The sequence below is a fragment of the Macaca mulatta genome, chromosome 3, assembly GCF_049350105.2.
Source record: "Macaca mulatta isolate MMU2019108-1 chromosome 3, T2T-MMU8v2.0, whole genome shotgun sequence".
In the NCBI taxonomy this organism is placed as follows: Eukaryota; Metazoa; Chordata; class Mammalia; order Primates; family Cercopithecidae; genus Macaca; species Macaca mulatta.
This window is the reverse complement of record NC_133408.1, coordinates 109,513,843-109,536,884: the sequence shown is the minus strand read 5'-3', so window position 1 is coordinate 109,536,884 and position 23,042 is coordinate 109,513,843. Positions and strand designations below refer to the sequence as shown.

The window sequence follows — 23,042 nt, the reverse complement described above, 5'->3', positions numbered from 1 at the left end:
GTTATAAACTAAACTTTGAATTTAGAGTTTTGCCACATGGAAATGAATATATTTAAAATATTAACTGTCCTCTTACCACTAAAAGTGATTTCTTTTTATCGAAATGATTGATGTGTTTATAACTTGATGAAGGGATTTGAATACTCTCATTTTATCATTATTTCTTTAAACTTGTTTCAGTAGATGCCTGGTGAATACCATTTTTATTTGGAAAAATATATCTTTTTATGCTTTCAAAGGTTAAAAATAACAGTCATATCAATTCAGAAAGGCTCCCATTGTCAAATGTGCAAAATATGTAACAACCAGCTGCTATTTGATTTAGTTGCTATAAATGTCCATTGTTGTCTGAAATCCAGTAACCTTCTGCATTGAATCTAAGGTATTTTTAAAAGAAAAATGCCCTCCATGAGTTTTCTTACATTATTTTAACATTTACTAATTATTTCTTTTACTGGTTCTCTGTTAGGTTCTAAACATAATTCAAGTACTGGAATTCTATACTTTCACAAGACAATTATGGTCCCAAAATGTAGTCAACAAAATTCCTATTCAAATTCAACTTAGGTTTAAACTGAGTCTGTAAAATATTTTACTTGAATTAGAAATGCCAAAGCAGACAGAATTTTTCCCCAGGTCAAGTGCACTTGCCTACATATGACTGCGTGAGTTACATCAGTCTGATCCTTTTCCTCTGCAAGCTACTAAAAATAATTGACTTTTGATGATGTAAAGCCATTCATTCAGTTTGTTCATTTCTATGGATAAAAAATGTTCTTTATGGATTTTTTTCTTTAAACGGTGGATAATATATTCTATGTTACAAGGGAAATTAATTGGTTTTTAAAAACATGAAATCATTGGTAGTGTCTTATGGATCGTTCAGTAGTTGAGATTGTGAATGAATATATCATAACACTATGTACAGATTTAGTCTCATGTTTTATTACATATTTATGATAGAATTATCAAATAGTTTTCATATTTAAAGCTCTGCTTTTGATTAAATGTATCCTTTACCTAGAAACCCCAAAGTTAAGGAAAATGAGCTAGATTTATCTATCTGGTCCTTTCCTGAGTGCGAATCTATTATTCATTTTTTTGCCAGTGGCATTCACATTGTATGGCAGAAGGCTTTCATACTCTGGTCAATTTTAGAGTTATCTTTAAGGATTTCATGTTTCTGATAATGCAGTTTGGAGACCAAACCATTCTCTTTTCTACACAATCCCAGATGGAGTCCATAAAGTAGACCAGCAAGGAGAATTCTTTGTGGTAGGCTAGTCTTAATGGACAAAATGCATTTATTCATGTGAACATTCCCGTCTCACCTTTTCATCTGCTCTGCAATTTTTCTGTGCTTTTGCCAGCTGAGACATTGCTGCTTACATTTTTTTCACATTCACGTTTGTGTTATATCCTGCAGCAGCTGGCCCGGTCCCAACTACTTCAAATTGTCAGTGGCTGATCCCAGCTTTCGAATGCATTGTCAGATAGTGGTATTCCTAAAACCTATTACCTGAAGGAGAACTGTTTACGAAAAGAACAGAGTATAGAAATAAATGGAATTTGGTATGATTCACACTGGTCTAAAAATTCAAAAGTCTATTATCCTTTTCTGGTTAGTCTTCTTTTTCAATTGCTTATATACATTACATTATTTTAGTTCTTTATTATTCAAAATGGTACAATTCAGTCTGCATAGCACTGACCAATGTAATATCAAACACAAGGTGAGATGTCAGAAACACTATCACACAACTATGGGCTTGAGAAGAATAGTCTCCTTAGTAATACTCAATCACAAAATTAACAAACAATACACTCACAAGGCCAGATCAGCAGATTTGCACTTAATTAAGATCAAGTACAAACATCATATCCAAAACGTTGCAACAATGCAAGTAGAATCTACTTTTCCTGACATAGTTTGATGGCAGTTCACCAGGTGTTTGCTTTCTTAAGTGAAGATTTTGTTGCCTGTATTACTTATCATTATATATAATAATGCTCCTACATTATCAAAATTCCCATATGAGCAAAGAAATTATTGCCTATATAAATTTATTTACTTTATGAAATTATGAGATGCTAACCTAAACCAAAACATGAAATGGAATTTCTAAAACCACTAACAATTAATTCACTTTTAAGATACCTAGGAATTTTATGTCCCTCTGCCCACGTATGAATGATATTAGAAAAATTCAAAATTAAATTTTAGACATTATTAACAAGTGTTATCCTTTTGTAGAGACATTTTGTTCAATATAAGATAAAACATAGAACTAAAAGGAAAACACGATTTTCATAACTTATTTTCTCTTCCTGATTGTTTTTACCAGAAGAGTAGGGGAGTAAATAAAAATGGAACACACAGAGATTATTCCAAACCAGGTAACCCACCTCAGGAATAGTAGACTCTTACCTAGTGCTCTCCCAAGTCCATTTTTTTTTTTTTAATAAACACAATGGAAGCAATTGATATATGTTCCTTGTAGATTTCTTCTAATATTTTTGATTTGACTAAGTATATATGCAAATATTTTACTGTGTTATTAAGCCATCTTACAAAGATGCTAAACTTTCTATTTCATGCCAAATTGTTTTCAAAATATGAATGCTGTGAAAAATACAACACAAATTTATCAACGAATATTTTAGCAATTTGCCACATGTCTTAAGAATCAGAGTTGTTGAAGAATCAGGAGAAAAGCACACCATGGAGGCATGTGATCTGTGTGCGTGGTGGGTGTTTAGGCTAGTAGAAAGGGCAAGAAGGGTCCTACCCAAAAGGCTACCTGGTTAGTGTTTCTGAGCCTTCTAAAGGAATCAAAGATAATGATAGTATCTGCCCACTGGAGTTCACTTATTCACTCCAGAGAGAAAGTTGGGTCCCAGCTCAGGTGTGAGTAACTTATTTACCAAGATACCCCCAGGACCCAAATAAAGAGAATCAAGGCTCAAGGGCATTACTTCTAAATAGGCTAGAAGAGGCTATCAGGAAGTTAAACTTTAGTTCCTTTGCCTAGTTTTTACTAAAACACGCTAACATGAGGAGGTATAATCTCTGCTAACTGGGACTCCAGGGATTTGAGTACCAGGCCGGATGTCTTAGGTTATCATTTTCTCCTAAGCAGTACGAACAATTTCCTCCCTTTGTTGTGGGAAATAAGAACTCAAAAAAGAGGATTTATTAGATTCCACAGGAAAGGGTATAATCAATTAGGAATATAATGCATACAACCTGGGTCAGTGCATTGTTTTTCAGTATCCAGATAGTCGTCTGCCATCTTTGGGAACTATTTTCCCACCAGATCTGTATGGCCACTCTTGGTGAGAAGGATATCTTGAATGTTGGCATATTTCAGAATCATCTGAGGGGATGGTAAAACACAGATTGCTGAGCTCTAAACTCAGAATTTCTAATTCAGTAAGTCTGGAGTGGGGTCCAAGAATCTGTATTACTAACATGTGTCTGGGTGATTCTGATACTGTTGACCTGGACGTCACACATTGAGAACAGTGATGTATCCATTCAATGATATTTATCAAGAATTTGAGTTTTCCAGGCATCTTTCTTAGGAGTAGAAGATATAATACTGAGTAGAAAATATATATCCCCTGTCTTCAAGAAGGTTACTATCTGGTGTGATCCGCAGGCATTAATTAAACAATCATACGAGTAAATACACAAATACAAATTTCAAAGGGGTTTTGAGTCATTCATTTTGTGTGACTGTGATTTTGAAGACTCCCAGTGATTGTGCTTGAGAAAGAAAAAAATGAGGAAGATTGTGGTCAGTTTCCTCTATAGTCTTGACAGCATCAGTGGGACCCTGTGACCAAGAGACAGGGGAGGTAATGTTACATGTGAGAGTGTGAAGAGTAAAACATCCCAGATCTTGCGAGGAAAAACTTGCCCTCTTTGTGTTGTCATTTGTGTTCTTTGTTTATTGGGGTTACTATTTGACCAGGACAAAAAATGAGAAATCTCAATTCTGCTGACATACAGAGAAGAGTCAGCTTTCCTCAACCAACAGAGCAGTCAATTTTACAATTAATGAAATAAAAAATGACGTAATAGAAAAGATAGCAATTTGAAAACACTAAAAGGATTCATTCATTTCCAAACAGGAGACTGATCCACAGATCAAACTTTTGGTTTATGTCAATTCATTTAGCAATGTCGCAAATTAATCAAAATGTATTCTCTCAAAGATGATCATTCAATATTAGATTTGACCTTAGTTTTGCCATTAGTTGTCTGTGTGCTTTTGTCAAACCATTTAACTTTGCTGTTTGGTTTTCCTATGTTTAGATGAGGGTGTTAGGCAAGATATTTGCTAGGATCTCTTACAGCTGTAATACTGTCTGACACTGGAATTGGTAAGCAGTTCTTTTGGAACATAACACTCTCTTTGGTTAAGAGTAGACTAAATTTTTAGAATGTTTCAATAAACATATTGCTCTTAGTTTGTAAGCTATAGTGTAAATTGGCTCTGCTTACTAATCCTGATTAGTAGCCAGAGAAAACATTAGTCCTCATTATATTAGATTGCAGTGGTTACATGGGTTAACTTTTTTTGGCATGACGTGGCACTGTTTTTAATAAGTTGAGGCAGTTAGTAGTCCTTCATGCCAATACCATTTAATTTTTTCCCCTACTGAATCATTCATACTTAGTTTAGTGATTTTGTTGGGAGCGAACAGCAAAACCAGCAGCTTTCTTATCACCATGAGAAATGGATCTGGAGGGGTTATTTGATGTCGCCTTCAGAAACAAGCTATTTGATTAGGTAGCTGGGTTTCTAAGATGTGCGTGCTCCTGAAGAAAAGAAATGTGCTCTTCTGTGGTCAAAAAAAAAATTGTGGAGGTTGATCCATCATCTGTTAGAAATGCACTTGCAGTTGTTTCTTCCAGAAATGCTCATGACTCCCAGCCCCACCAAACCACCCACAGACATTTGCTTGCTCTCACATTTGTTTTGAGAATAATAACATTTTATAATGCTTTTGTTGGATTACACACTACGTGGAATTTGCACTGCCTTTTTGTGACTAATATTGAATAACTTTGCTTCGCTTAATTCATAAGTAAAAACCATAAGCAACATACTGTGCTGAAATGTTTAACTCGTTTATTCAAGTGCCAACACAAAGTAATTACAAAACAATTCTGGGACACAAATCCAAGCTACTGTTGTCCCTTCAGGGACTTCTCAGCAGTTCCAATGAGAAAAGTGGAGAGCAAGTTTAGTGCAGAATCTTATGATGCTAAGAAGCGGGGATTCTAGCATATCTTCTTGCACACATAGGTGACTTTAAAATACCTCTTTGTTTTAAATCAAATCTAAGTAAGGAAATACATTCATCTGTGGTGAAACACTTTGGAATGTGCAGGTTTTCTGACATCAAGACTGCAAAGCACTGAAAACTGAGAGTTAATGGAAATTCAATTAAACATTTGTTTTATAGAGTAGTCTAACTAGATGGCAGCACGTAACAGTGTACTGTTTTGCTTAGTTTGCAAAAAAAAAAAAAAAAATTATGTGTTTGTGTCTTAGAATCTAACCACAAAACAGAGAGAAACTCAAACACGGAGCCCTGTGAATTGTCTCTAAAGGATATGGCAGTCTTGGGAAGAAGAACAAGTGATCTAGATTTGATGAGTAAACCAGGCTACATTGTCATTGTTCTAAAAGATATTTGTATATCACAGAGGGGACCCAGGCAGATAAATATACCAAAACTAATTGTGCAGATTTTAGTAAAATGATTTAGAATTTCTTTTAAAAATGTCTGCTAAACAGAAAGAATTAATGTGGAAAACACCCAACAAAAGGAAATAAGAGAGGCTGTTCTTCTGAGTCCATTTGGAAAGTAATACAGAGCTTCTGAAACAGCAGCATTAACGCTTATTAATAAAAAGAGTTACATAATTTTCAGTCATATGAAAACTGCAGTTTTTGAGCAACAAAAAATACATGTTGAAAGTTTGTTTCATACATGATGACCAGTTTAAAAAAGCAAAGCTTGGGCCGGGCGCGGTGGCTCACGCCTGTAATCCCAGCACTTTGGGAGGCCGAGGCGGGCGGATCACAAGGTCAGGAGATCGAGACCACGGTGAAACCCCGTCTCTACTAAAAATACAAAAAATTAGCCGGGCGCGGTTGTGGGCGCCTGTAGTCCCAGCTACTCGGGAGGCTGAGGCAGGAGAATGGCGTGAATCCGGGAGGCGGAGCTTGCAGTGAGCCGAGATCGCGCCACTGCACTCCAGCCTGGGCAACAGAGCGAGACTCCGTCTCAAAAAAAAAAAAAAAAAAAAAAAAAAAAAAAAAAGCAAAGCTTTAAATTCAACCATTAAAATATTTATTTATAATTTTTAAAAAGAATAACTGCAATGTAGGGGGTTCAGTTGCATAAAGAATTGTGAAAATTGAGCAGTTAGATTAAGGGATAACATTTTTTCTTGCTTTCTGGTGAGGACAGTGATTTGAAATAGGTGGAAGTAAAACTTAAAAAAAATAGAGAGTATATATGCTTGTCACCATTTCAGAGCTTTATTACTGAAATGGGATTTGCTGTTTTCTGAAGTGCTTTAGAAATGGCTCTATGTCCTAAAATAGTTTAAAATAAGTCATAGTGACTGAATCAAGCAGTATTAAGACATATGAAAGGCACTTAACATTTTGAAGATAGATAATTTTTTACTCACCAACCTTCTGTCCACCAACCAAATATTTTAACCATTCTGTAGACCCGTGTTGGTCAGCGCAGTATCAGTATCTTGCGCTCACTTATGAGCAGTAAGTATGGACAGCTCCCTCTAACATGTGGTTCTTGACCTATGCTATCCATTAGAATCCCCTGGGTGGTTGGAAACACCTGGGTGCCCGAACGGCACCCAGACAAAGGTAATAAGGTAGGACCCAGGCATCAGTACCTTCTAAACTTCCCAGTTGATTCCAAGGTGCAGCCAATGTTAAGAACTACTGAAACAGAAACACAACTTCTTAATGTAACCTTAACAAGATAGAGACAAATAGGCAAGTGAATCAAATATTTGGAGATGGGAAAGTAACAGAAGTAAGCATTAACCTGAGAAACAAAGATGACACTAACTCACAAGTGTCGTACATAATTTTCAAAAATTGTTAAAAGTGTTTATTATTTTGAAATTGTTACAGGATAGGAATATAAGCTGTGAAAAATTCTCTTATTTTTCAAATATGATTAAACTTATAAGAAGTGAGCATCACGGAATAGCTGGACTCCTTTTGAAAATCCTTATTCAGGTTTCTCTTTGGCCTCAACCTCAGTAATTTATCATTGCAATTATTTTATTTGCTTCCCTAAGGCAAATGCATAAATCAAAGCGAAGCATATTTTATTACATTTCTATGGTGTATAAGGTTATTTCACATAGAATCCTATCATCTTAAGGCTAAAAATGAGCTTTGACATAATTTAGTCAAACATCTTTATGTTCATAGATGAAGAAACAAAGGCCCACAGAGATATCTCATATCTGACTATAGGCACGTTAAGGACATGTGAGAGTCAGGACTAGAAATCAAGGCTCCCAAGTTGCAATTCTCTTTTTTACCATGTGACCCACAGAAAGGACCAATAGCCTGTTAGGCCACCTGCCTGCTTAATTGCCTCCTTCCTTCTTTCACTCCCCCACCTTTTTTATGAGAGAAACTCTGAGAAGTACATGTTATTACACGAGGAGGGTTGTATGGAAGATCATGCAGTTGCAGGGGCAGTTAGAAACCATTTTTATTTCACATTTTAAGAAACAGTTGCTTGGAGCATTTTAAAACTCCAGTAGTTGTGCTTAGACATAAGCAATGAGATCAGATTTTTATGGTTTTTTTTTTTTAAGAAAGAAAATACATCCAAAAAAATCAATAAGACTATGAATTGGCTCATTAAATATTAAGTATGGTATTTGTGGCAGAGTGTAACTTTGACAGTAAGAGGTCATTTACGATTCTTTATTTTCTTTATTTTTTTAACCTATGAATTTCTTTAGCCCTGGATTTTTGGAGAAAATAAATAAAAACACATCCCTTTATTTAGGGACAATGGATGAAATATTTTCAGAAAATGAGATATTTCAGTGGAAATTCTTGCCTAGTATGTCACCACTTTGAAAATGATTAAAGAAAATGGAGTTTTCCCCAGTGCAGGCAGGTACTTTGACTTGTCAAATTTAAGTTGGACATTTTCTCTTAGTTTGGAACTGCCACAAAATGAGCCCTTTCATGTCCTCAATAATACCAAACCAATGCAATCCATCTGTTCTGCTAAATTATTTCTCGTTCCCTAACCAAAGGCACTGCTTTTTCATGCATTTTATCATGATTTTATGCCCTTTATTATATTTTACAAAAGGTTCTGATTCCTCCAGGGCCAATGAGAACTGATTAGGACACTGGCCTCAATCCAGGCTTTGAACACAGGAGGGAAAGGAATAGAACTGTTTCCTTTTTTCCCTGCTCCTTGGCAGAAAAAAATATGAATCTATACCGTGTGTGTGCTCTGTGTGTGGGTGGGTGTGGGTAGGCTGCATTTTATCCTGTCACAGTATGACTTTGTAGATCATGTTCAGAACATTTCTTCTATAATCAGGTTGCATTAACGGGCTCTGTTTCAGAAAGACTTTCTTTAAGAAAGAACCATGGTGTGTTGTGAGACTCAATGATATGGTCATTTTAAATGACTTTGACCAAACTTCCAACCTGAATATGACAGTTTAGGGCTCTGAACTAAACATGATCATATTCCCAAGCACAGAGTAAGCGCTCAGTGAATATAGCTCCTTTTCAGACTCTCAGGGAAGAATCTAAGTGTGCATCACAGGGAATAATAATGTAACAATGAACAGAGTCCTACATCACAAAATTTTTTAATTAAGAAGGTAACAAGAGCTACGAGGTTCCATTCCTAGGCCTGTGTTGGTAATGCATTTAAGACCTGTATTGACTCCAAGTGAGACATCTCCAGATTAAATCCATCCCTTATTTGCATTGAGTACCCCAATACGCTCAGAATTCTTAAAAAACCTTTTTGGGCAGACTATTATAGATAACTTTACATAGATATCCTGCAGACCAAGTATCTCTGAGAACAGAAATCAGTACTCCCTAAATTAAGATTATTAGAGCACTTTAGCCTATTTTTTGACTCATTATGCTATTGACCTTTGATTCAAGAGAGCATTGAGAGAGAGAAATGAAATAATAAAGGGTACGCAGGAAGTAGAAAATATAAGAAAGGATTAAGTGGGAATATGTATATTTAAGCCTACACAAATAAAAGACTAAATTACTGATGATAATACCAGAAAATGGGAACTGGTGAAGATCTCAATATGAAAGGAAAAGTTGAATGTGACAAATTTAAGGCATTTTTACAAGTGAGGCAAAGAGGAATTACTCCAGGAGATCCTACATGTTAAGGAATAAAGAAAGCTGTTGCTCTTTCAGAATTTTCAGCTTAGTCATCCACCAAGTTCTCCTAGCAGTGTCTCTGTGAGATACAAATTTCAAAACATGCTTTTTCCAGATCCTATCTACAGGTAGAAACATTTTTTTGGGGGGGAGGGGTACTGAATTAGTTTTCACTGCTCTCTTTCTGTAGAAACATGTGCACTATGTTTGTGGGCTGTTCTCCAGCAACCAAAGAAGCAGAAGGTAATTGCCAAGAATAAGTACTTCCTTATATTTAGTGAAATTATTTTAAAAAAAATATTTATAATAATAATAATAAGAGCCAGTGTAAAATAGTTGCTTAGAGTCAAAAGAAAGGATAACAAGAAGGAGAAAAAGATAAATCAAAGTGAAAACACAGTAATAGTGGTACATTTTAATGGCAAGGATGGGGCCTAGAGTATAACTAGCAGAGAAAACTGTTAGAATAAGTTAGTGCTAGATAGCTGGGTCAAATGCTCTGTCTTTACTGTTAGTTGACTGATCTTACACAAGGGGATGACCGATTCAGCAGGTTTCCTCTTATCAGGGGTCCCCAAACCCTGGGCCACGGACCATTAGTGGTCCATGGCCTGTAAGGAACCAGGCTGCACAGCAGGAGGTGAGTGGCAGGTGAGAGAGTGAAGCTTCATCTGTATTTTCAGCTGCTCCGTGTTGCTTGCATCACCGTCTGAGCCTTGCCTCCTGTCAGATCAGCAGCGGCATTAGATTCTCATAGGAGCGCTAACCCTATTGTGAACTGTGCATGTGAGGGATCCAGGTTGAGCACTCCTTATGAGAATCGAGTGTCTGATGATCTGTCAGTCTCCTATCACCTCCAGATGGGACCATCTAGTTGCAGGAAAGCAAGCTTAGGGCTCCCACTGATTCTACATTATGGTGAGTTGTATAATTATTTCATTTCATATTAAAATGTAGTAATAATAGAAATAAAGTGCACAATAAACGTAATGTGCTTGAATCACCCCGAAGCCATCTCCCCCATTTTTTTGTCTTCCACAAAGGTGGTCGCTGGTGCCAAAAAGATTGGAAACTGCTGTTCTTATGACTTACTAGCACTTCAGCTACTGTCAATTAAAGTGAATCTTGTTAGCAGATTAGTGTTTAAATCTGTGATTGGGCTGGAATTCAGCTAGAATCAGTGGGATTGTGGGAGAATAAGAAAAGGTGTTGGACAAGCATAGAGTGCATGGTATGCAAATTTACATGACTAGTGTATGAACACATCAAGATATACTTATCGTTAATGGTATTTAATGTTATACCAGAGGTAAAAATTTAATTTATAGATGAAAAGAATCTTTATAGAAATGAAGAAAGGGGAAAAAAATCAAAGAAAGTTTATGATAGTCATCAAAACATGGGTCTGATCGTTAACTGCAGAACTGACATTGTTTAAGACACTGATGTTTCACTGTATCAGCGTATATGATGTTAGTGGCTATGGATTTCAAAGACCCATAGAAAGAAGAGCTCGAAGCCCTCTTATTTCATGGTGGTCGTTATTCTGCCAGACTAGGATTGGTTGCCACATTTTGTTTTCCAATACCCTGCTCAGTCCAATTTTAGATGACTCAAACCATGGACTTACCATTATTTGTCTTGAGGGATTCTCCACCCCCTGAAATCTCAGTTAAAACGTTTCCCTTTAATGTTGCCTTCGAATTTGCTTATGCATATTTTGTCTCTTTACATGTCATCCTACTTCTTTGGTTGTTCTGGTCTTCCGTAAACTTTCCCATATTGAATGTTTCCCAGCAACCCACTTGGTTCAAGATGTTTTCTTATCAATCAGAAAGATGGCTGACCAGAAGGCCATCATTAAATTTTTCTTAGTCTTCAGCATCAGAATTCTGATCTTACCTACCTGGAATAATTTCTCTAAATCATATTTTTATTTTTCTAGTAATTTGAATTGGATTAGACAGTGCTGGATGATAGCATCAAAAACAGAACTTCAATGATATACAAAGAAAGTTCCATAAGTATTTGTGAGTTTATTTAGCACGTAAAGGCAAGTGTTAATGAGATTTTACTTTAATCACTCCCTTCCTGTTACCCCTGCAGACCCCCACCATTCCTCCCTCACTGTGACCTGATCATTTATTTTCAATGACAAGCACAGCCCTGCCTCCTGCCCAGTAAATGCTGAGGGATTGTCAGATACTGAAGTTTTCCTGGCCTGCCCCTTCAGTGAACCACACATCAACATTGAAGAGTCTGGCAGCAGCTGCATCACCTTAAACTAGGGAGGCTGAATGTGGAATTGTCCTCATCCTGAGGTGTTGTCACCTGATGTTTCCAGGTTACCTGGTGGTTCCTTGGTCAGGAGCATGAACGGACAGCATTCCCTGAACAGATTCTCCTTGAATTTCAGTGTTGTTCTGTACTTAAATGTTAACTTACAGCTGCCTTGTGGTGATATATATTTTTAAGTGGAATATTAACACCATCTCTGTAATACTAGAAAGCACAACGATTTCCAAAAGTTAAGGCTAATTAACTTCATGTACCAGCACAATATTTATCAGGCTCACAGATGTGCCAGCTGAGGAGTGTAGCCAGAAAGAACACTTTGCATATTGGATAATTGAGGTTTGACCTAATGAACAGTTTTGCCTACGTTGAAGGGCTATAATTGGTTAGATGGAGTGAAAGTCTCTGCCTAGCCTGTTTGTAAAAAATGGATGGAGTCTAGAGTGTCTCAAACAGTGTCTGATTGAATAGCAGGTTTTGTTTTTGTTTAATTTCCAATCTGTCAGAGACTAATACTCTTATTAAAAATGTTAAAAATGAAATATGGCAAAAGTGGAATAAATATTGAAGAGGTACAAGATTATAGTAGATTCAAAAGACATAAAAATATTGTCAAATTGCCGTAACAGTTTATAAATATTGATCTGAATTTCTGTACTGACCTCACTACAGACCATTAATAAACAGATATTGACCTGTTATTGATCCCATGGGACACAGTTTGAGGAACATTGGTTTAAACTGATACTATTGTGAGGTGCACACATGGGAAGTGATTAGTGTATCTGTGATCATCAAGTTCATTAAAATAAAATGGTACGTATTTATGTCCTTTAAGAAGGAATAAGGAATGTGTTCTAACAACTTATTTGGGTAAGTGTAAAATAAGATTGTAATAAATTTAATTATCAGCTAAATAGTAGCCCCTATTAGTTTTTAAGCTGATACTTTACAAAAGAGTTAACTATTAATTTCTGTGTTATAGCTTTCTCTTCCATGCCAAATAAGAATATACTTTATGTCAGTTGCCCATTTAGGCATAAGCAATCTGTTGGATCTGAACCTTCCATACACTCATTTTTCAAATATTATTATGGTATTTTACTAAGCAAATCAGTGTCACATTCCTACATGATGAAATTCAGCCCATTATTAATCATCTTAAATGTGACTTGGGGTCTCATTTTCTTCTAAATGTTGTCAGTGGAGTACTGTTGGCTTCTGCTGTTTTCTTTCAGCGAATTCAAGGTCGAAAAGCCAGCCTGGAGGAAATACAGCTTGTTCATTCTGAACATCACTCACTGTTGTATGGCACCAACCCCCTGGACGGACAGAAGCTGGACCCCAGGATACTCCTAGGTCTGTACGGGCCTCCACTGTACTGGGAACAGCACATTCCAGCACTATCATTAGTCAATGCTGGTGTCAGTTCAAAATACTTGGCAAGTAGTGCAACAAAAAATCAGTTTTTCCAACAGCTTTGCTCTGTGGAATGAGTCATTTGCAATAGAAGCCATTGTAGATTAAGAAAACCGTGAATTAGAAAATGACAATGTAGGTTCCATGATGTTTACTTTAAAATTAACCTTCATTTGAATAACATTTGTACAATGTGTTTTTGCATATAGAAAAAACTGCATTGCTGAATTTGTATGTCATGTTTTCAAACTAAAAGAAGAAATGATTTTTACATGCTTTATGCAAATTTCTCTTCACCGTTCCCATTTTTTTTTATCTTTTAGTTCTTTGTTCTATGACCTTAAGAAACAAAGGAAATAATACAACTTATATTAAGTGAAAACTCAATACTACTATGCCTATCACAATACATTTTACAGCAAGATTTCAAATCTATTTATTGCCTTAGCTTTGGAATTAAATAATACATTAAATGCAAAACTAGAAAACTAATAAACAGTTTTTTGTTAATGTATGATTTTTTGAAAGTTTATCATCAGATTTTAAAATAAAATTTATGTTGCAGAACTTCATATAAGCTTTATATAAGTGATAGAAACAACGAGTTTCTGGAAGAAAAACGAGTGACAAACCTTATTTTAGCTGAAAGGATAATATTGTTTTGTTAACTTTTTATAAGTGAATAACAATATCTGACATTGGCAATAGATGCTGATGGGATCATGTTTTAAATGTTTTAACTAAAAAAGACATTTTAGGAGTTTTTCCTTCAAATAAATATATTGTGTCAGCACTAAGTTATTGAACTCTTTCACCTAATTCAATGTTATTTCAAAATTGTTTTATGTTAACTGGTCCTAAACAATTTGAAAGTAAGTAGATAACATATAGTAGGTAGGTATCTTGGAAAGCAATTGTAAGGAAGAATTAACAGTTACTCATTATAACACTTACAATATACCTTTTTAAACAAGTGGCAAACATCTCTAAGTTTATGACATGCAGGCATATGAGTGAGCATAAATATGCCCACACATGTGTGTAACAGTATAGGTAGCAGTAGCTTGGGGAGAAGTAAGATCAAAGGGGAATACATAAAGATTATCCAATTTTTAGAAAGTACATTGCTAATATTTGATGATAACAATAATATATACTATTGAATTAACATATATTATTATGAATACAAATAAATCAATCTAAACATATATGCTCATTTTTTTCCTTCTATTTTAGAAACCAGTCTCTGTACATGCAGATGCTTTACATAAAATACTTCTTTTGCTGCAAATATTGTATAATAAATGTTCTTATTTTAACATGAATCAATAATCCTACCCAACTAACCAAAAAGATGAAGTAAACCAGACATTTTAATTGTCATGATTTTATGAGGTCATAATACTCAAGCATTCAAAAATAGGGGACTGTGTCCATGTCATTATTTTTTAATTGAGTTAAGAAAAAACAAGTACAAAACCTCCCCCACTTTTTAAAAATCTCTGGTCCTAAAGTATAAATCACCCTTCCAACTTTATTGGAACAGGCTGGGATTGATCAAATTGTGAATATAAACACACATTTGATAGTTGAGAGGTGCTCTAAACAACCATTGTTCCACATTTTAAGAGAAAAGACATATTTATAAGATAAATGAAGTTTAAACTTTTGCAACATCAAACTTTTATTTATAAAACATGGCTTTTTTTTTTTTTCCAAGAAATTTGGCACTTTTGAGCAAACCTAATTTTTGTAAAACATTTGATGGGTGTATCATTTTAAAATTTGATGATTTAAAAATGAATTTCCATATATAATTTTAACTTGGACAAAGGTTCCTTTCATGTATGTATGTGATGAAAGCAGCAAGTACCTATGATTCAATTTTTAAAATTTTAATCTAAATAAATTAGCCATTTATCTCATTAATTTTGAACATTTGATGTGAAATAATATTCCTACAGTTGATAATCTTAAAGTTAGCATTCTATACATGTGTGGAGTTTCATATACAGTTCTCAGCGATCATTGCAACAATTTCACTATTGTGTGTGGGCTACATGAGTACACAGAAACAGGGATGTTGCATTCTATCAGTTCTTAGGGTTGAGCACTAAATTCAACTGCGTCAACACTTCAAAACTACTTCTCTTTCCCTAGTGTATCCAAAAGTTTATCTAATTTTTCTCAATTTCAGTTCAAAGTGAATAATTCTATTCTTTTAAAAGGTTAACTTTTAATACTTTTTTTGCTTTTTCTGAAATTCGGATTCTTGTGGGTTTTTGTTTGTTTGTTTGTATCTGGAAGACCAGGTTGAAGCGGCCATATGTGAATGTATAGAAATTCATAATCATCAAGATGTTTTCTCTCTTTTTATCCATTCCTTTCACTTCCATATATCCTACTACTTCCCCCAGTTCCTCCCAACACAGACGGGGGATGTCTTTTCTGAGTTAAATTAATGCTATTTCCCTTGATAGTTGTGTTCTAGAGTTAGGAGGAAAGGTTTAAATAAAAGTTCAGTATGACCAGACCTATCAGTCTTTGTATCTTGAAAGACATCTATAGACGATAAAATAATTGGATGTGAAAATGAACATCATTTATCTCTTTAAATACTCTAGACCCTGTAAGGTGACATTGAAAAGACATTCTCTCCAATTATTTCTGGTGCAAGGTTTTCCTTAGCATTAATATTCCTGTCGCTCTTATAACCAGTTTCCAGTTGTCTTGCAGCTAGCCAAATTTCAGTGCATTGATAAGACAATATAATTAAAAGTAAATCCAGTCAGTTTGGTGAAATAAAAATTTCTCACCCATTTCTAAATTTAAAGTATCAATTATATGGCTGTTTTGTATTATGTAAACATTCTCCTAAGTAGTTATTAAATAATAGTATTAAATAAATCTCTCCTAAGTAGGATACTTATTTTGCTAATTCTCTTGGGGGTTAATAACTTTTTAAAATTACTCTTAAAAACTAATTTATTGACTGGGCACAGTGGCTCATGCCTGTAATCCCAGCACTTCAGGAGGCCGAGACAGGCGGATCACAAGGTCAGGAGATGGAGACCAGCCTGGCAAACATGGTGAAACCCCTTCTCTCCTGAAAATACAAAAATTAGCCAGGCATGGTGACGCGTACCTATAGTCCCAGCTAGCGGGAGGCTGAGGCAGAAAAATCGCTTGAACCTGAGAGGTGGAGGTTGCAGTAAGCCGAGATCTCATCACTGCACTCTAGCCTGGGCAACAGAGCGAGACTCCGTCTCAAAAAAAAAAAAAATTAACTTACTGTGTTATGATATTATCTTCATTCCTGTTTGTTGACTATGAAGAATTCAGAGACTAAAATGTACATATATATTTTAATCTCACAGGTGACATATGAATATACTCTTGCAAAATATTCAAGGATACAGATATATTTTTGTTAGAAACAACAACATAAGAAAACTTTACTCCTCCCCAGAAATTTTCATGTGCCTTTTACTGGTGCCAATATTGCAGTTTTAATATTATTTTATGATTTTTATTATTATTTTTAATTCTGTTGATGTCTCATCTTTTTGTAAAAATAAAGATCTCTCTTTATAACTAGATGGCTTCATTTGCACATACATTTTTCTTTATCGTTTTTCATATTGTAGTAATTGCATTTAAAAAACCAACTCATATAATGTATTGTTTTCAAAACAAACTCTCTTCTGTGACAGTAAAAGCTATTTAGACTTTTACTGACGTGGCATATGAATTCTACTACAAACCTGTTTTCAATTTTAATTTCTCATTTCATTGACCATCGATAGAACAAATGAATGGGATAGGTGAATTGGAAATTTGTACCTGTTCTACCACTGAACTGCTGAGTGACATGCTGAAGTCCATTCAGAACCATTTGACTATGAAATAGAAATGTTCACTGCCTTTCCCTGTGATTACTCCACAGGCAGATTTTAATGAAGATTTAGTAGCAGTTACTACTGTTTTTCTCTATTCATGTAGTAGATAATGTAGAAAATAAAAGTACAGGTAAACAAAATAATTACTAAAAATCCCGTGAAACACCAGTTCTAAGAGATACTCACAGTTCAGTTTTGGGCATCTATTTTTGAAGAAGATATTTTATATGGATATTGATGTTGTATAGATCCCCAAATGGGATTATCTGTCATAGTGTACTGTTTAAAAAATTGTGGATGTTAGAAGTGGCTTATGGTGTACTTGGCCTCAGCTCTACCTTAAGGTAGATATAGCTCATATAAGCAGCCATACTTAGCTGTGTCTTAAGTAGAAATTAGGAATAAGTCTGTACATTTGAGAAGATATTTTAATATTTGAAATATTTTAAAAATGACAGTATGTGGTGGCATAAACCTTGTAGCTCAAAACATCCCATTAAATGAATATACTCAGTGAATAGCTGAATTAGTTACCGTAAATTTAAAAAATGGTAGTGTGTAATACAGACATGCAGGCCAACTTAAAAAAAAAATCTTGTGACCCAAATCTTATGAGCATGTGTTTATTCTTGTGGGGCAACAGACTCTACATGCAATAATATTTATATTGATTTGCTTTCAGTTCTTATTTTTGTATACAGATAGACAGAACAATGATATTCTGAAAATTAACGTATTGAATAATTGGTCTGAAGTTCTATTAATTTAATTTTGCATCAAGTGATAAATGCCATTTGACATATGGTTATGTGTTAATAAACACTAACATTTTAAGAACTATATAACCCCAATTTATATATGTTTTTTATATCCTCTTACTCTATAGGTGATGACTCTCAAAAGTTTTTTTCCTCATTACCTTGTGGTGGACTTGGGGTAAGTACGAATTGGTTTACTGCCTTTAAATAACATAAAATCACAAAAAAATCTTTTTTGATTTATCTATTCAGTTATGTATGAGGTTATTTCTCAGTAAAGGTTATGCTAGACTTCAGGACTGCCTACATAATTTGCAGAGCTAAGTGCCAAACTAAAACATGGCAGCCCTTGTTAAAAAAAAAAAATTCTTAAGAATTTCAAGATGGTGGCAATACAGAATTAAACCAAGAGCAAGGCCCTTCTAACTGTAAGTTCCCATGTGACTGCACAGGTCACCCACTCATGAAGCCAGCTTTGCTAGGCCTTTATATAGCTGGAGAAAAGGTGCTACAAGAGGGTTTAACAGTTTTGCAGCCGAATTCCATTTTCACTAGAATCACATTGAGTATGCACATGCATTATATTCCTGGTGAAAATGGCATAGACATCACAAAGTGCTTTACATTATGGGACATTTTTTGGTGAACCCCTTGGGGACATTTTTATCTTCAATAATTAAGGTAAACGTTTTGACTCAACATATTTAGACCACATTTCAAGGACAAATTTGTTAGAACCCAGCAACACATGAAGAAAAATGTCTACATTTTTGTAGATGACTAGAACATACCCTATAACCTGAAATCTATTTAAAGTTAACCCTTACCAGTGACAAACCATCATCCTGTAGAACTAAGTGTTATGTTAGAACAACATAATTCTAGGCGAAGTTTTCAAAGACTATGGTATTTAAGTCAATTAAATTGACTCGATGTTGAAGGCAAAGAACAAAACTAGTCACATGTATATCATGTTTTAAACAATTGTTTTGCTAGAACTAAATTTGATGCAAAGAAATCTCGAATATTTTCAGCTTATTCTATCATTTTGGTGATGCCAGATTTAGTGAGTTGTAGCCTTTTGTTCCTTTGTCTATGATTCTGCCAGTTCTGGAAAACAGTATGGTAGCTATATCCGTTTGCCTCTGTGTGGACTTTACAGTTTGCCAACAAACTGAGTCCCAAAACAACCTTGTGAAATAGTCATTGTTATTAACACCATTTTGCAGATGAGAAAGTGAAGGCTGGGAGAAGCTAAGTTATTTTCCTGAAGTCACACAGTAAAGGGTAAAAAGCTGAAAGTATGGGGGTGATGTACACGTCCTTGTCGAGGAGTTCCAAAAGAGCTTTCTAGACACTTGCATGGCTTTCATCTTTAACAAACTAGCCTCAGCTTCCCCCTCCTCCCTCTGGGTCAGCAGTGCAGCAGTGTGGCTGATGTGGTATAACCCCTTTGTGACAGCTCACCAGTGACTTTTGCTTTTTGACCACCAGCATAGGACAGTCATCATCCCACATTCATCCTTGCTCATTTTTAGCCAGCCTCCTGTGGAGCTGGGAGCTTGCAAAATCATTCTGGAAAGCAGAGGATAAGCTGACTTTTAAAATGGGTTTCATTGGCTTTGTGCTTCTTTTCAACATCTCAAATGGCTGTTTTATGAGAATGGCTGCCTACCTGTAAAAGAGGCAAAAAATGAAACAAACCTAATGACTACTTAATGGGAACAGCTATGTGGAGGAAATCAAAGCTATTAAAAGGGTGGTGGCCATCAAACCCCACTCATTTAGAAGTATAGATGATCCCCAAGTTATGATGGTTCAATTTATGATTTTTTGATTTTATGATGGTGCAAAAATGATATGTATTCAGTAGAAACCATACTTTGAATATACAGTCATTCTATTTTTCACTTTCAGTACAGTACTCAATAAACTACATGAGATGTTTAACACTTTATTATAAAATAGGCTTTGTGTTAGATGCTTTTGCCAAACTGTAGGCTAACATAAGTGTTTGGCATGAATAAGTTAGGCTAGGCTAAGCCATGATGTTTGCTAGGTTAGGTGTATTAAATTCTTTTTTTGACTTAGGACATTTTCAAATTTCAATGGGTTTATCAGGACTCCATCATAAGTCAAAGATCATCTGTATATTTAATGTATGACCCAGGACTGAATTAAGGCCATTCCCCAGGACTCACCTCCCAAATCTGACCTGGGACGTGCTTTTAATTCACTATCCCTTCAATGCAAAGTTCCTCTACACAACCACTCTAAACCCAAATTGACTTGTTATTTCTCACATAGGACTGCTTTAGTAAACTCTTCAAAATGACCAAGGAATGAATATTGGCTGCTTCCTCTGGACCAGTATATTAAACATAATGCACAGTGCACAGTGTGGGTCATAGAGTAAGTCCTTAGTAATGTCCCCAGAGCTGACCTCACCTGGATGGTGGCAGCAGTGGTGGTGGATAAATCTGGGGGTAGGCCGGCAAAGGCAGAAGAAGGAGCCCTGCATTGTTAGTTTGACTCTATCAGTGCTGGAGAAGGTTGGAGAAGAGGTGATGCTTATGTAGGTCAGGGTGGGTGTGAATGTGTGTATGTGTGTGTGTGTGTGTGCAAGTTTGCACTTGCTGATGCTCTTGTGAACTAGTTTGACTCAGCATTTTTGTTTACAGGAATGAAATAGTTTTCTTAGCCTTTCAAAAGCCATCTTGCCCTCTCAGATTTTTGGTTTTGGTACAAGTCTTAGGAGAAACCCTGGGTCCTCTGGATTTAAGCCAGTCTAAATTTTCGCCTCCAGGACAATCCCAAACAGATTAGCTATATGAAAGATCCCCAGTATGATCTCAGAGGGCCCCAACTTGGCAACATGGGAGCACCCTAGAGATTTTGGAAATTACTGAAATGACTTTTGTCTTAAGACACGGTTCTGTCTCAAATTACCTAAATTTGACCTGATGATTTCCATTCTGCAATACTCAGTTATCCCCAATTGTTAAAGTAAACTCCAGTTCCTTAGAATATATAACTTCATTCTAAGCGGGTTTAATATACGCCTACAGAATACTGATGGGTTAATTGGCTTTTGAGGACACTACCTGGGACATTATGAAATCAGAACATCTCTACTTCTCATTAAAATTCCCCCTAAACTTGCACATGGTAATTTAGTGTTGGTCAAGCAGCTCAGTGGATGAACGATATTTAAGGTGCTGTGAAATGTGCTCTCCAGAATTGCATTTCGAGCAACAATGTCAAGGTTTCTGAATTCCTTTGTGTTTGCTTTTCATTTTGTTCAGTTATTATGGCATGACTCATTTCTTATTACTGTGTGATTGCACTGCAAGAAAATGCAGCAGTTGAAAAGAACATTTGACCAAATCCCAGGCCTTGGTCATTGTGTAGTAAAATAGATAATTAAGGGATTCTGAAAACAAGAGCCAGTGCAGGATCACTTCAGTTCTCACTCCTCAGGGTACATCACTAAAAATAGTGATCATTTGCCTGGCCATCTGACCTGCTGCTGTGTGAAGAAATCTTGAAGTCATTTCTCAGCCTCATTTTCCCCTCTTCACTTGATAGGCCACAGAAAAACCCACAAAAGCAAGGACGAGCAGGCTTTTATGATAATGTCGTCATCAGCTCCCAGCTTCAAACGCTTCTGCGGCTTTTGAGTTGTCATTTATAACTTGGAACTGAATCGACCCATAATTCCCCTGATACACTTAGAGAAATTGATAACAGACTCTGCGCTTCTTTTATGGCTCAGAGGAGGCAACTCCAATCACATCACTATTGGCAGGCAATATTATTTTTTGACATGGTTGTAAAAGTATAAAGGGGCTTATGGCATTTGTTTAGATGAGGAATGGGCTCTCAAGCTGTGCTGGGGTTTACAGGACCAGATCAGTGAGAAGCAAAGGGAATATGATGTTTGCAAACAGGATATGATTTTATATAAGTTTGAGTTTCATGCTCTGTTCCCAGGGGAAAGCCCTGCAGACAGCAGAGAATTCCACTTTTATCCTACAGCAGACAAGCTCCCAGGGCCAAAAGGCAGAAAAATAAACGTGGTCAATGGGCAGTGTCAGACCCTTGATTGGAAGAGGAGGAGCTGTGGACGAGGGAGCACAATCCCCTAAGAGGAATGAGGATTTGCAGGGCATGGGCAGAACTGGGGCCTGCCTAAGTGGTTGAAGATATGCAAAAAGAGGCTCTAAAAGGTTTAGCGAAGGCACCTTCTCCAGCAGCGACTCAGTCAATCTGTGAACACAAAGTTAGCTTTTTATTCCAACTTTTCCTCTGTTCATATTCTGTTTGATTACACCTAGATCTGACACACTTAGGAACGTCATTTTTGTGATTGGGGAAGAGGAGACGGGGAGAAGGATTAGGTGATTGTGAGAGGGTGGTAATTTAAGGCCCATTTGAATTGCCCTGAGGTTTTCTGCAAACATTTCAGTTGTATACCAACTATACTCACTATGCGAGAGGCAGATTTGGATGAAATGTCTTCAATTTTCTTTTATCTTGTCAGAATTAAAATGTAAGCTCTCCCCTCTTATTTATAAATTTATAGATATATGTGTGTATATACATATATATACACACATACAAGAAATATTGCATTATATATACACATAATCAGGAGAAAATTGTATTTTATACCACGTGTATATCTTCATATTATTTTTCTAATTATTACACCACATTGGTCTTTCACATTTATTCTTCCCAGTACCAGTAAACAATATTCTAGTGGCCAGCCCTACGAAGAGCTGCTCTGGTGTTTCCCTCTCTATTATAATACTAGGGAATGGCTTTTGTTTTATGACCAAATCTATGGACATATAGTTAAACTCCATGTGACAAAACTTGGTTAATAATGCATTTTACTGCTGTGATTTAGGATGGTCATCTTTGAAATAAAACTAATATTTTCAAAGCCATAATGTGTGCCATCAGATGAGGCATGAAGGGCAGGAAGAGTAAGATAAGGCTTGTTGTCGATGACTAGACAAGGTGCAGCATGCAAAAACCAATGAGATAAGACCACTGCTCTCAATCTCAATTGCTCACAGCCTGGCCATTGGGCTAGTTTAGAAAAAGGCTAAGCTATGAGAGCACAGAGAAGGAAGCTTTTAAAACAGCAAAGAAAGAAGAGGGGTATGGAAATTACTCAAGCAGTTATAAGCTAAATCTTC

At 35.8% G+C, this 23,042-nt stretch overlaps 1 protein-coding gene across 1 annotated transcript in view; it reads left to right on the top strand.

Annotated features, from left to right (window-relative positions):
• HDAC9 (histone deacetylase 9) overlaps window positions 1–23,042 on the top strand; it is a 914,219-nt gene that overhangs the window by 663,730 nt on the left and 227,447 nt on the right. Inside the window, exons 17-18 of the mRNA XM_077998033.1 lie at window positions 12,995–13,115; window positions 17,961–18,010. Of these exons, the coding sequence (XP_077854159.1) occupies window positions 12,995–13,115; window positions 17,961–18,010 (171 nt within the window). The remainder of the gene's footprint in view (window positions 1–12,994; window positions 13,116–17,960; window positions 18,011–23,042) is intronic.